At 42.6% G+C, this 14,712-nt stretch overlaps 1 protein-coding gene across 1 annotated transcript in view; it reads right to left on the bottom strand.

The window, feature by feature from the left end:
- Positions 1–14,712, bottom strand: part of CSMD3 (CUB and Sushi multiple domains 3) — a 584,303-nt gene that overhangs the window by 256,597 nt on the left and 312,994 nt on the right. Inside the window, exon 11 of the mRNA XM_060277658.1 lies at positions 290–411. Within this exon, the coding sequence (XP_060133641.1) occupies positions 290–411 (122 nt within the window). The remainder of the gene's footprint in view (positions 1–289; positions 412–14,712) is intronic.

The following is a 14,712-nucleotide window of genomic DNA, read 5'->3' as shown; positions in this document are numbered from 1 at the left end:
CGGCAATTCCCCAAACCTTGATGAAGACAAACTTTTATTGGGCCCAGGAATTAAAGGTGTCTCGCCCCCACAAACTCCTAATATCCTAGTGATCAACAAAATTGTTTGCTTCTTTGAGACCATGAGGAATGCAAAGAAACATGATTTCTTGCTCCATTCCCCATCTCCAACAGCAACAAACATACACGTGTATATTATGCATGTACGTAATATCTAAATCATATTAAATCAGCTAATACTTCTGATCACAACTTTTAGCTCTTTACATTATTATCACATTTGAACTTACCTTATTTGGATTGGTTGCTGTGATAACCCAAACGCACTGAGCGTTACTGTCATACTGAAATGGAAAGTTGGGGGACGTGAAGGTGCCACCAGGTCCCTGAAGATTAGATCCACAAGTCTTTACTGTGAAAGAAGAAATGAACATTACAGTTCCCAAATAACATCACATTATGTTCTAATTGCAGCTAATAGTCACTCCCAGTGTCTCCAAGGAAGACCTCCATATGCATTAGAGTGGCCTGGTGACTTCCAAAATGAAAGAAGAAGATATTCAGACACCAGATTTTAAAATGCATCCCTTGGCTTCATTTATAGACTGATCCCAGGAACCCCTTTAGAAGTCCCCAAGTCCCAATACATGCCAAGGATGGAACACTTTATATTTTTAAAGTTGCTGCTAGACTAGTTTAGCCAGCATGCTGCCCTCCCAGATGCTGTTGAACTACAAATCCCACCATTCCCATCATCAGCTGGTTCTGATAGGAACTGGAGTCTAACATCTGGAGGGCACCACATTGCTAACCTCTGTTCTGGAGTGATACAAACATGGAATGGAAAATGAAGGAAAGAATGAACACTTCACAAACTAAGAGCTGTTGTTTTCCCTTTTCTTCTGGCTAATACAAGATAAGGAGTCATCTACCAGAGGAGGAGGAAGTCTACTGGGAACAATAGATCTTGCATGTTCTTCTCCGCTTTAATGATGCATGCAACAAACACCTTTGGCCTAATCAGTTTATTTGAGCAGTAATATTGTTGTGATTTAGATAAACAATACTTCTGAACAGATTCTGAACCACATTTCCTTTTCTTCATATACAAATGAAAGATCAAATGTTTCTTTTTTTAAGATCTGCCTTTCCCCCATATTTATGTCTGACAGCTGCTGCTATTTATAAAGGATTTTAAGATATTATATGACTTAAAATAATATATTCAGAAGGCATGTCCCACAGTCACTTTTGCCATTGCCATCTGTTAAACTACGTAAAAACTGCAGTTTTCTAATAAGGAAAAAAATACATCTTATAAATCCGGAGATTAGATTCCAAAAATATAATAATGAAATTTGTGTTAGGGTAAACACCTCAAGATTTATGTATAAGCCTTTGCATAAATTATTCTAATGCTGCTGCATTATTAAATGTAAAGTAAATGTGTGGTTCTATTTAAAAAATGTGAGGTGAGAACAGGGAACTCAAGATAGCAAAGTGTGTTGCAGGTCCCTTACCCTTGCTTCTCTGCTTAGCTACTGAGGTGAAATGAGATTCAGACAAACATGAGAATTATGGCAATGACTCCAAAGTGACTGATTACAGTGATCGCTTTTAGGGAAGCAAAGAACCGTTCTACAATAAGCTTATCCTGTGCAATGAACATCAGTGACTGCATACCCAAACTGCGCAATTTCTTGAAAGAAGTCCACTGTTTTCATTGCATTAATTCGAGAAACAAACAGGGAAGAGTGGAAATGTTGTCAAAGACTCATTGGCCTGCTCTGCACAGCACAGCAAGTCAAACTATAGCTTATCAGGACCACACAAATGTGCAACTTCCAGAGTGGAGCTTGCAGTCGCTTTGCTACTCCCCAGACCTTTTTGATCCTGCACCATGCTGAGCTAAGCCAAGCTTTGGCTCTGGCAGCATAACATCCAACCTCAGACTCTTCGTTAAGCTCTCTTCTCACTAACCACAAGCTACAGTCAGCAATATATGCATAAATTTCTAGCTAACTTTTGAAGTCCTTCTGATGTATTTTGCACCATAGGATTACCTTCTTTTTAACAATCTTCTTTCTGCAGGGTCAATAATTTATTGTGATGCACGCAATATTTCCTTTTATCTTACACTCCCCCCCCCTTAAAAATAAATAGTATTATCTCAGTGAGGAAACACACTTCTCATATTCAGATCCGGGTCTTTGGTGAGTTTTAAACTTAACAGATTATATATTAATGTATAATCAATGTATGGACCCTTTTCTGCTGCACAAAAATTATTTGTCAACATAAAAAGGGCCTTTGAGAACTCAGGCAAACGGCTTTTGGGTAAGCTGATCAGGATAGCTGAGTCAAGAGTTTAAGCAGATAGTCAAACAAGCTGAGCTGGAGATCAAGCTAACAGTTAAAAAGCTCAACATCAATGGACATAATACAATAATGCTACTCAAAGCAGGGAAGCTCAGTTGATTGGCGGTTAGTAGGAGGATGGAGAAAGTGAAATGAAAAACAATGCTGCCAGTACTTTGGGCTGGAAAGTAAAATTTAAGAGGTACTCATTGTGTCTCACTGCCCAACAATGCCATGTCTACAGTAGGATCACATCTTACATGGAGGTTACATCCCGGGGTATAGCACGTGAAGGCAAAATTGTGTATAGTCAGAACAACCCTTTAAAACCATAAAAACCATAGCACAACACTTACCAGTGAATGGCAACTGTGTTGCTTAGTCTTCCTCTTCTGAGATGGATGTTGTTCCAGGAGGACAAGTGTGGGTGACTGACAGCCTGCTTCAAATGAAGTGCTTGGCTGTGGTTCAGCTTCAGAGGTTGATTGTGTTGGCTGGTGATTTTTTTTTGAGAGAGAGAAGCATGGTAACTGCTGCTGTTGTCTCTTGGGCTAATCAAACATTTCTTGGTACAGTCTCATAGTGTCTGTAATCCTTCATGCGATTTTGAGGCTCCATTCCATGGAGGGATCAAACTCAGCAATCAAATCACTGACATGCTTTATCGCTTGGAAGAGTTGAGCAAATTTATGCAGGTTCCAACTTGCTGCCGCCATCACGTCTTTGTCAGTTTTATCTTCTGCCAGTGGCAGACTTCAGGCTTTAAAATTTAAGTGGCACCCTGTACGATGCCTAAATTTGGTGTTCCCCACCTCTCACTTTCTGTTGTTTGCCATTGTTCCAGCATTCCCTGTATCACTATCTTGGCTCAGCGCCCAGTGCAGAAACCCCCCTAATTCCACCTCTGCTTCTGTACAAAATCATACTACAGTAGTTCTCCCAGCTTTGGTCTATATTGTTTACTTTGTTTTCAGTTCTTGGAAAACCCTTAAAATCTCTCGCGCATTCCTTCCAAAAGTTTTGCCAGCATGCATCACTGTTTCGGGCTCAATTAACTCCATTGCCTGCTTGAGGTAAGTGATGCAACTGGCAATGTTGAAAGACTTCCAGCATTCCACGAGATTCAGATTGGAATCAGCATCCATAGCATTCAGTATCCATGAGAAAGTGAGCTTCCTATAAATCACATTGCAGCAGTGAATCACACCGTGGTCCAGAGGTTGGATGAGGGAAGTCATATGGTGGGGAGAATACTTCAACTTCAACATTGTTATATGCAAAGAGGAGAGCCTCAAGGCGGCCAGGAGCGTTGTCCACAATGAGAAGCAGTCCTAGTCAGGGACCGTGCTGAGGAGGGCTGCACAGATGAGGAATGGTGGGAGCTTCCGCCTCCCCCTGCTCCTGATCAGGATCCTTAATCTTCCCAGGAGCAGTGGCACAGTATAGATTTGGAGCAGTGGTTTGTGGAGGGACATAGTTCAGAAGACAAATGTTGGGAAGAACTGGGTGGTGAACAGATAGAAGAAGAACCAGGGGAGAGAGGGAGTTGACAGACTCTGGTTCGCTGGAAAGTGTCCAGCTGATCAGTCCAAGGTCAGTGAGATTAGATCAGGAAGCTGCACAGAAGGCACAGTGGTTGCGAGATCAGGTTGCAAGATGAGGAAGTGACTCGGGTGACTCAGGGGGAAGTGGGTGTGAACCTTAATTGGGAGCACCTTTACTCCGAGAATGGACTCTTTGTTCTTTCACTGTGATCATTAAAATCTCTTTTAATGGTAAGAGACTATTTTTGCTTTGTTCTGTTTATCCACGGCCAAAGGGAGGGAGGAAGCCACTTCCCCGAAGCCTGACAGTCCTCATGTTGAAGTTCAAGGTAGCACTTCACCTCTAGAACAAAGCACTTGTGGAACCAATCCAGAAATGTTGCTGTAGTCACCCAAAACTTTTCATTGGACTGCCAGAAAACAGGAATGAGATTCTTGTTCTTGCCTTTTAAAGGTGTGGGCTATATAGCAAGCCTGGCCACAGAACAACACAGTCACATGGTGTTTAACTGCTTTGAAGCCAGAGGCTTGTTTTTCTGTTTTGGAGCTGTAAATACTTTCAGGCATTTTCTTCCAGAAGAGCCCCACCTTGTCAGCATTAAAAACTTACTCTGGAAGATATCCCTTGTCATCTAACAACTTCTTTAATTGCTCCGCATAGGCTTTTGACTCCCCTTTGTCTGCAGCTATAGATTACTCTGTTACAGTATGTGCACATTTTTGAGGCTGAAGCCATTTCTAGAATTGTTAAACCAACCAGGACTGGCTTTGAATTGCTTCACAGACTGCCCACCCTCAATGGAAGGTTTAGATTGTGCATAGAGTGTGAGAGCCTTTTGTCACAACGTGATGCCCTCAGGAGACACATGTTTGCAGTTCACGTCTTCCTGCCATATGCTTAATGCCTTCTCAGTCTTGACCAAAGACTGGCTACATACCTGCTTCATCACCTTCACAGTTTCTGGAGCATTTGCTGCCTCAGCCATATAGATTTCTTTCTCTTGAATCTTCATGACAATTGCTGCACTTCTTGTGGTCATTTTCGCTGGAAAACTGCTGCAGCCACGAGCAAAGGACCTTGGCACCATCCTTGCATGGCACTGGAGTGGTGCCGCTTGGCTTGGGAGTCGTGTGTGTGGGGGGTGCCGAGTGTCACCCCCCTCTAGGGTGGCACCCAGGGGGGCCTGCCCCCATTGCATCCCCCTTGCTACGCCAGTGTTGCTTATTAGGTTGTCCACCAGTTGAACAAACTGCCTTGCATATTAGGGCCCTGCTTTGCAATCTCCGTGTGTACTTCTATTGTTCTCCCTAGGTTGCTCCTTTGATAACTTTTTTAGGCCACTCACACAATCTCTGTGCACCTCCATTTGCTCTTGCAAGGGCACCTGCAAACTAGGCTGGCATCTCTGATCACTCTCGTAAGGTGAAGGAAATGGTGCATGTGATTATTGACTTTTCCGGCTTTCCTGCCCCCTGGGCAGTATTCCCCCACACTCCTGGCCCGCCTTTCACAGTTTTTGGGGGGACAAGCACATAAAACTATAATTACGTAAGTAAAATCTGTGTAAGTTGCAATCCTATTCACAGAAGCAGGCCTTTCCAGAGGCAGTGCCAAAACTTTGGAATGGTCTTCTCACTGAGGCATCGCTCCCCTCGGCATTGTACTGTTTTAGGAGGCAGAAAAAGACATACCGCTTCCACAAGACTTTGGGAAGTGAAGACGTATAATTTGTTGATTATGAAGTAAAGACCATTAAGTCTATTAAGTGTATGGTTCCCATTATCTCTTGTTGTTCTTTGTTATTTTAAATTATGCTGAGTTTATTCTGTGTTATTTTTTATTGTTTTTAGAAATATGTATCGGTTTGTTTTAATATATTGCATGTGACCATATAGAAATGTCTGGAAAAATAAATAAACAAGTCCCACTGAATTTGATGGGGTTTACACCAGGCACCCCCAAACTTCAGCCCTCCAGATGTTTTGGACTACAATTCCCATCTTCCCCAACCACTGGCCTGTTAGCTAGGGATCATGGGAGTTGTAGGCCAAAACACCAGGAGGGCCGCAGTTTGGGGATGCCTGGTTTACACCAATCACATACTTTTAAAGCTGTAATAGGAATACAAAAAGTCCCGAGCCATATGGGACAAGGCCAAGTTGTAGCTTCTTCCCACACCAGCATTGACCCAGGGAACTAAGGAAGACACAGGTATGGAGAGGAACTACAGTTTGGGTTCTTCCCCTGTGTGGCCTGTTGCTAAAGTGCTACCTAAAATGGCTCTTTTTCACAACAGTAACAAGAGAAGGGGCCACTGGAGAACATGATGGGTCATATGGATCTATTCCTGATCCATTCAGGACTATATACAGTCATACCTCATGTTACGTCCACTGCAGGTTACGTCCTTTCGGGTTGCACTCTGCGCCGAACCCGGAAGTACCAGAACGGGTTACTTCCGGGTTCGGCGCACGCACAGGCACATAAATGCTAAATCACGCTTTGTGCATGCACAGAAGCACCTAATCGCAACCACGCCTGTGCAGATGCGCAGACGCGGGTTGCGAACGTGCATCCTGCACGGATCATGTTCTCAACCCAAGCGTCCAATGTTGATGAAACTCTGTAGAGGTCAATGATAAGAAACAAATCTTGAATCATTACTAAATGTTTCCCATCATTTTTTTCCCCTGCGTATCAGCAGTAACCATTCTTTAGCAACAGTTGCTTCAAAGCAAATGTAAAGCATGGAAGATTTGAGGTGTGAAAAAGCAATATCCCATTGTCCTCCCAGCTCTCTGCAGTTTCATCAATTATCCATTTAGCAGTAGCATTACAAAGAGGAATACGTTTTCTCAGGTTTTACCCCATTAGCCTGCAACATTGCATGTTATTTAAACTATTACAATGTCGACCACTTTCCAAAGTTCTTTCGACTGCAGTCTAACGTGGCTCCCTGACTTAGAACTTTCAGAGTGTAACAATTGGAAAGCTTCAAGGGCACCAGCCTCATCCATGTTTTAATTCTTGAGGACAGTCATTTTTGTTGGATGAGTTTAAATAAAATTCTCTTCCTATGCTTGAAGAGTTCAATTTCACTGCCAGTAGCATCATTATGTTTAGCTTGCTAATGGCACTGCAGTTTTGTTGGTTTTGCATTAATATTTTTTTTTCAAGTACATCACAGGCTCTGTGCTTTCAATATTCTTTTTTCATCATTGCTCTGGACTGAAATGAACTCTAATGATAAATAATGGGCAAACTCTGGCTCTTTGTTGCAAAAACTTTGAGCATTCTATCCTTCTACTTTATGCTTGGGAAACATTAACATTACTTTACCCTATATTATTTATTTTAAGATGCATTTTACATAGAGCTCATTTCCTCTAAAAGGAATAGGAATAGGAATAATTTATTGGCCAAGTACCAAGCATACTTGGAATTTTGCTTTGACTACATTGCAATGTAAAAAACGTACCTCGTACAAACACTATTCCGCTCACAATACAACACAACAGCACAGCAAAGTGTTGGGGCAAATGTTCTTTTGCATTTCTAAGCCTGCATACCATACTCTTTCGTTTCCATGGTTAATTACAATTGATTATACCACCTACTCTCATAAGATTTTCTCATTAATACAGAATGCAACTATTTTAAAATCAAAGGTTTGTTACAATAATATTTCCCAACATCTGTAACATAATTCTGAAAACTATGGGTTTTTTTATGTGCTCCCAGAAGCAAAATAAAGTTCTTTCAGGAAGATAATTCTGTGCATTTTAGAATCTATGTTTAATCTAACTCTCCTCCCCATAACAGAATTATCCCAAATTTTAACAGCCAGTTTTAGATATCTGGCACCTTAGGATCTTTCTAGAGATCCTAGAAAAGATATAATTTTTGCATCTTCCAGTAGGTAATTAACCATAAGAACTAAGAAGAGCTCTGCATCCAGTATCCTGTTCTCTCAATTGCCAACCACATGCTCAAGGCAAACCCACAAGTAGGGCATGAACTCAACAGCAATTTCGCCACTTGCAATTTCCAGCACCATGCTGCCTCCAACAGTAGAGGGAAAACATAGCAATTGTGGCTACTAACAATGAATAGCCTTATCCACCATGAATTCGTCCAATGCCCTTTTAAACCTATCCAAGTTGAGGGCCATCGCCCCCTCTTGTGGGAGTGAACTCTATTTTTTTTACTATGCCCTGTGTAAAGGTAACTCACAATTTGTGCACATTTAACTTGTGTACATTCAGCTTCGTGCGCTTGGCAAAAGAATTTTTAAAAATTAAAACGGGCGCAGAAAGGGGGCAGGTGTCCAGGAAAAAAAGACTCGGGCAATTCAACCCACCATTGAGTCCAATGGGTTTTGATTATCCACATTTTGGGCTTTACGTGCTATCCCCAAAATGTAATCCCAGTGTAAGTTGAGAGTCGTCTGTACTTATTTTTGCTTCTCCTGAATCTTTCAACTAATCCTGGCTCAGACATTTCTACCATTGGTACAAAAACACCTGTACATGGTGTCTTTGAAATGCTATTCTGTGCCCTTGCAATTTTAATATCTAGTTCTGTATTCCAATTTGGGTTAAAAGGGAGTCTCATCCTTTTGTGTTGGGTGAGCTCCTTCCGAAACATTCCCCTGTCTGTCTGATGTTATATATCCATATATGTTGCTGTAACTGGATTTATGATTAAATCTACTTTGTATTTTATGATTTAAGTCTTGACGTTACTGTACACCACTAAAAACACCAGTTTAAAGTGCTCATACATACATAATATTCTGCTATGCTAACAGGCTGTTCTCGTGCATGCTCACTTGTAAGTATGTTTCACTGAATTAAAGATGATGTGTTCTTGAGGAAGTTTACATAGACATAACTATTATAGGTGAAAGTTTTGCTTATACAGTCGTACCTTGGATGTCGAACGGAATCCATTCTGGAAGTCCATTTGACTTCCAGAATGTTTTAAAACCAAATTGTGGCTTCAGATTAGCTGCAGGAAGCTCCTGCAGCCAATCAGAAGCCACAGAAGCCCCGTTGCACGTTCCAATTTAAAAAAAAAAGTTTGGAAACTGGAACAATCGCTTTTGTGTTTGCGGCGTTCGGGAGCCGAAATGTCTGAGTTCCAGGGCGTTCGACAACCAAGATACGACTGTATATCTATAACCTAATTAAAGCATGTAGCTACATTAAATTTAGGTTGTGATCTTAAACACACCTACTATGAAGTAAGCCCCACAGAATGCAGTGGGAACTATTTCTGAGCAGACATCCATAGGACTGCACAAGTAGTTTGTTTATCTGAAAAGCAGTGTTAAGTTAAATTTCATTAAAAATAATAATCAGAGATTGATCTGTTTTCCTGCATTGTATGAAATTATTGAAGAACTGGAAGGAACCGAAGCCATGAAGACCTTAAATGTGTCTTTTATGCTCAGTGCAGTTCTCTGAAGAATCAATATTTTTGAACTGATACAGAAAACTGCGTATATGACCTAGTTTTCTTTGACCCTCTGATTGCCCTTCAGTGTAGTCTCTTTTCAAAATCCAGCCAGCAATATTGAATGAGTTATTAAACAACTCTGCTTATTAGCCCTTTGATTATCTGAAATGCTAATGAGAATTGCTGTATTGAAGAGAGAGCAAGCTTTCACCCCACAACCTATTTCAGTCAATGGAAAAGCACACATTGGTTATAATGGCTGAGACTGTATCCAGACTCAAAATCAAGAGTTCAGTTCCTTTCCTGCTGCTACCAGCAGCCTCCATGTCCCAGAGGAATGGCACCCCACACCTTTTTGTTCCAGTATGTTTTAAATTAGTGCTTGCTTGCTATTTCAGCTCTGTAAGACTTTCATAAGAAACCTGTACCATCTACCCTTTCGCACATTGCTATCCCTGTGCTCACAATCTTTGCTCTTTTCTCTCCTGCTCCTTGGGAAAGGAAATAAGAACTTATTCCATGGCATTACTATGTTGTGCGGGCAAATTCATTGCCTTCCAGATCCTGAACTTACAGTTCTCATGCTGTGTCACATAACTGCTTCAAACATAACTAGGGCCCCCTTCAGAGTGGTGTTTTATTATGGCTATGGATTTCTAGAGGGAGGCTGAAGAACCCATTTCAGCTGGTCCCATGGCACTGGAGTACTGCCTGCCCTGTCCCAGGTCTGTGCAGGTATTTTAGAAGGAATTCATGCATATTCAAAAACAAACAAACTAACTCCAACAACACCACCTGCATATAACTTCTTGGCTGAAAAGAACAACAAGGTGACCTTGATCGCTGCCTCTATGTCTTCTCTTTCTTGTTTTATAAACATAACTGCAGCTGTCTACAAGTCGCTAGCTAGCCCATAGGACTTCTCCCAGTATATGTAGGGAAAACACAGCAGCAAATACCCTTAGGAGCAAGGCAGTTTGATGGTGTGCCATCACTCTCAGGGGGAATTGTACCCGTGTTTCTCCTAAGTATATTTCAATTTTACTCAAGGAAATAAGCATATGCCTTATTTTCAGGGTGTGCCTTATTTTTTAATTACCTTAAGTACCATATGGTTCCGGGCGCCTGCCTCCTCCTGCTGCACAGACGGCGGCAGAAGAAAGAAAAAAGTTTCAGGAAGATCCAGCCTTTTCCTGTCCCTATAAAGTTGTCTCATCACCCACCCAATAAAGACCTAAGTGCCATAACAGGATAAGGGGCCAACCTGGCAGGACACTGGGGGGAGAAAGCGAAAGGCTGTAGTAAGTAAACAGGGCTGGTGAAGAAATCTCAGCCTTTTACCAGGGGACACTGTGGCTTTCTCTTAAAGGGAGAGCTTCACAGCCCCCACTCCCAAACTTCCTTCTTGTTTAATCAGACACCAGAGTGCGGGGGGGGGGGCAGAGAGGAAAAGAGGACCGCTGAAAAGGGGAGGGGGAGGAAGAAAGAAGGACCGGGCGGGGGAGGTTCACGGAGGTGAGAAAGCGAGCAGGCAACAGAGCAGGGAGGGGAAATTACAATGGTAATTTCAGCGATTCGTCATTGCAGGCTGCCTCTTAAAGGGAGAGCTTCACAGCCTCCACTTCCAAACTTCCTTCTTGTTTAATCAGACACCGGAGTGTGGGGGGGGGCAGAGAGGAAAAGAGGACCGCTGAAAAGGGGAGGTTCGCGGAGGTGAGAAAGCGAGCGAGGCAACGGAGCAGGGAGGGGAAATTACGATGGCAATTTCAACAGCATCCGGTTCCGGGCCCCAACCCGACAGGCCTCTTCCTCTTCCTTGGCGCCCTCCAGAACTGCGCCTAGCACTACGGCTTATTTTCAGGGTATGTTGTCAACGGATGAAAATCCTGCCATGGCTTATTTTATAGGTACGTCTTATTTTATAAGAAACACGGTAGTGGAAGATGTATCTATGCAGCCATGGTTCCTGTGTATCTAGAAGATGTATCTAGCCAGCCATTTGCAGGCAGCAGTACACTGTGGTGTTTTTTGTTTGTTTGTTTTTTTAAGAAACAAGCAAGAAAAGCCAGATGGGCAGCCTACAGACCAGGCATCCCCAAACTGCGGCCCTCCAGATGTTTTGGCCTACAACTCCCATGATCCCTAGCTAACAGGACCGGTGATCTGGGAAGATGGGAATTGTAGCCCAAAACATCTGGAGGGCCAAAGTTTGGGGATGCCTGCTACAGACCATATCGTATAAGATTGGCAAGGTAATTACTGTAGGAGATCAGGCAAGGTGCAGATTCTCAAGCAGACACCGAATCCAATCTGCACAGTGCAAATGGATGTCTCTGCATCGGAATTCACTCTTGCCATATTTCTCTCCTATCCCTAGTTAAGTTGCATGTGGTAAGAATCCTTTCTTTGACCAGGAACCCTGATTATGAAGGATACTGGATCACTAGGGGAGTTTTAACTGTTTTTGACTAAACATGGTTAAAATCTTAAAATTAAATATGTGAAAGTCAGAAGTGGATCAAGCAGGCATGGGGGGCCGGTGGCAACAGGGCCACCATGTTTGTCTGCTCTTCATTTTACGCCCACATGCATTTCTTTGATCCCCTTTTGAGTACTGAAGTATTTCATCAAAATAAATGCATTACAGATATGAAACCTCACCATTGTATCACTGTCTGCTCTTATTCTACATACGCATTTTCTAGCTGTTTATGATGAATACTCCCATGCATTACATATGAATCCAGGAGGATAACATTTTTTCCGATGAAAACAGGGACATCCCATTCCATAATGATATTTTTTACTATGTATACCACACACATCTTAACTGAGTTGCCCCAGGCAATCTGGGCAGCTTCCAACATAAAAAAGCCACAATAAAACATTAAACATTAAAAAAAACCCTTCCCTACACAGGATTGCCTTCTGATGGCTCAGGGGTCGAATAACTCCATACCCTCCAACATTTATCCAATGAAAATAGGGACATCCTAAGGAAAAGTGGGACATTCCAAGATCAAATCAGAAACTGGCATGGTTTCTCTAAATCAGGGACATCCCTGGAATATAGGGACACTTGGAAGGTCTGGAGTAAATATTTAACAGAACTGGAATCAGTAACTCACTACCTCAACAGAATGTCATGTTGCTTGCAGGGGCACGGAATGAAAAAATAGTACCATCAGAAAAAAGTGGTTTATGCTGGAGAGTTCCTCAAGCCGTGTGGCAGTAACAGAAAATCTGAGGCTTATCTTATAGATCACAAACTACAACCCTCCAGCGGCACATAGCAAGCAGTAGTAAATCAGGAGTTCCTACAGCTTTCTTTGCTAAATTGAAAGCAAACACTTAAATAGAATCCTCTCTATTTTTAATGAAAATCTTCTTTAGAATATTATCTGCTGTCATTGCTCAAAGAATGCTTTAATATCATTTAAAAGTAATTTATGAGCAATGCATTATATAGCAATAAGATTTTATTAGAACTATTTTCGCGGAACAATAAAGTCAGTTTTCAATGAATTTGATCATGTCAGGAACACAGCATGTTTGTAATAAACCTGCATGCTGTTAACAAAGTAAATTATTTTTAAGCAAGATGAATCCTGATATAAAATGCAATATTTTAATAGAAAAACTGGAGTGTGCGCTTCAGTGAATAATATGTACATAAACAGATTGGAATGTCTTAGGTGACCTCATTTTTTATTTTTTTTTAAAATCTAACATAGTTATTTCATATGTACTTCCAACCAAAAAAACAAATTAAAATATAATGTCCCTTGTTTCTTTGTTATAATTTATGTATATATTTTATGTATATTTTTCTAAGATAGAAAAAAACAGATAGATCTAGCTCAGGCATGTCCAACTCCCAAGAGACTGTGATCTACTCCCACTATTTAAAAAACTGGCAGTGATTTACCCATTGGATTGACCAAAGTTGTTGAGCTTTTTGGGGGGAGCCAAAGTTGTTTAGCTCTTTTTGGGTAGCATTCACCAAAGTTGTGGAGCTTTTTTGGGGGGGTGGCTATCGATCAGGATCACGTGATCGGCCAGGATCAACGAGGGACACCCTGCAATCGACCAGTAGATTTCAATCAAGCGGCTGGGCATGCCTGATCTAGCTGCATGAATAAAGCAATGTATGGATGCTACAATAAAAAAAGACAAGATATAGAAAAGAAAGGAAAAAGAAATACAAGTTAGAAAGGCCCAATTCTTATAAAAATGGAAGTCACACTGTCTTGAAAATGTAACTTCCCCAAAATGTATGTTTCTTTCATGTCCTTTTTATTCAAAAACTAGTACAATCCTGTACACACTTAAACTGCTAAAAGTTGCAGTCACTTTCTAGGAAGAAGCCCTGCAATGGAAAGGCTGCTCGTGCCCTTCCTTGCACAACTACTAGTCATATCACCAAAAATCTGGTTGGGGTGGGGGTTCTGGGGCTCTCAAGCAAACACTTAAACAGGGACCGCAAGATAGCACCCAACTTATTTGACCCTCCCTGGGGAGAAAAGCACTTGCTTTCTCCACCAAGAGTCCTCTCAGTTTAAAAAGCCAAGCTGACTTCCAGGAAGCAATACATTCCGCAGTTGCATGGAATGGTGAGTGAGATGTGTCCTGTATCAAGGGAAGGGAACTGTTTTCAAATAAGAGCCTTGGACCCAGTCCAGGGTGTGGCAATTTCCACACACATACCTAGATATTTAGGTGCCGGGGGGGGGGGCGACCCTCTGGTCATACCTATGGGGAATAAGCTTTCCTTCAGACTGACAACTCCCACCTATGTTGGTTGCAACATGCTAGGAACACCCATCAGAAAGAGGCTCATGGGAGCTTGGCCCTACATGACTGACTTCTGCATTAAGGGCAGGGGCGGAGCAAGCGGGGGGCGGAGGGGCGGTCAGCCCCAGACACCGCCCTGGAGGGGGTGTCACTCAGGGCCACACCCGCGCCCCTTGCCTCTGCACGACAGCCTCGGGGAGGGGGCGAACAAAAAAAACTGCAGGCGCACTGGCCGAGCGATTGGGTGCCACGCAGGTGCCTGCTGGAGGGGGGTAGCACTCGGGGCCGCGCCCCCACCCCATGATTGGTGCCTGAGCCTAGACACTCTGTTTAGGCTCTGTTTAGAAGTTGTGGGGGCGCGATCCCCCTCTACCTAGTACGCATGTGCAGCAGGATGCTGCACATGCGTACAAGGTAGAGGGTATCACACGTCTCCCCCGCGACTTCAAAACGGAGCCTAAACAGAGCGCCCAGGCTCCAGGCAGATAGCCCACTGGTGCGCATGTGCCGTTACATAGTGATGCCGCACCCCCCAGGGGCATGGCAATTTGCCGCC

The sequence above is a fragment of the Zootoca vivipara genome, chromosome 8 (assembly GCF_963506605.1).
Source record: "Zootoca vivipara chromosome 8, rZooViv1.1, whole genome shotgun sequence".
Classification (NCBI taxonomy): Eukaryota; Metazoa; Chordata; class Lepidosauria; order Squamata; family Lacertidae; genus Zootoca; species Zootoca vivipara.
This window is presented reverse-complemented; position numbering and strand designations above follow the sequence as displayed.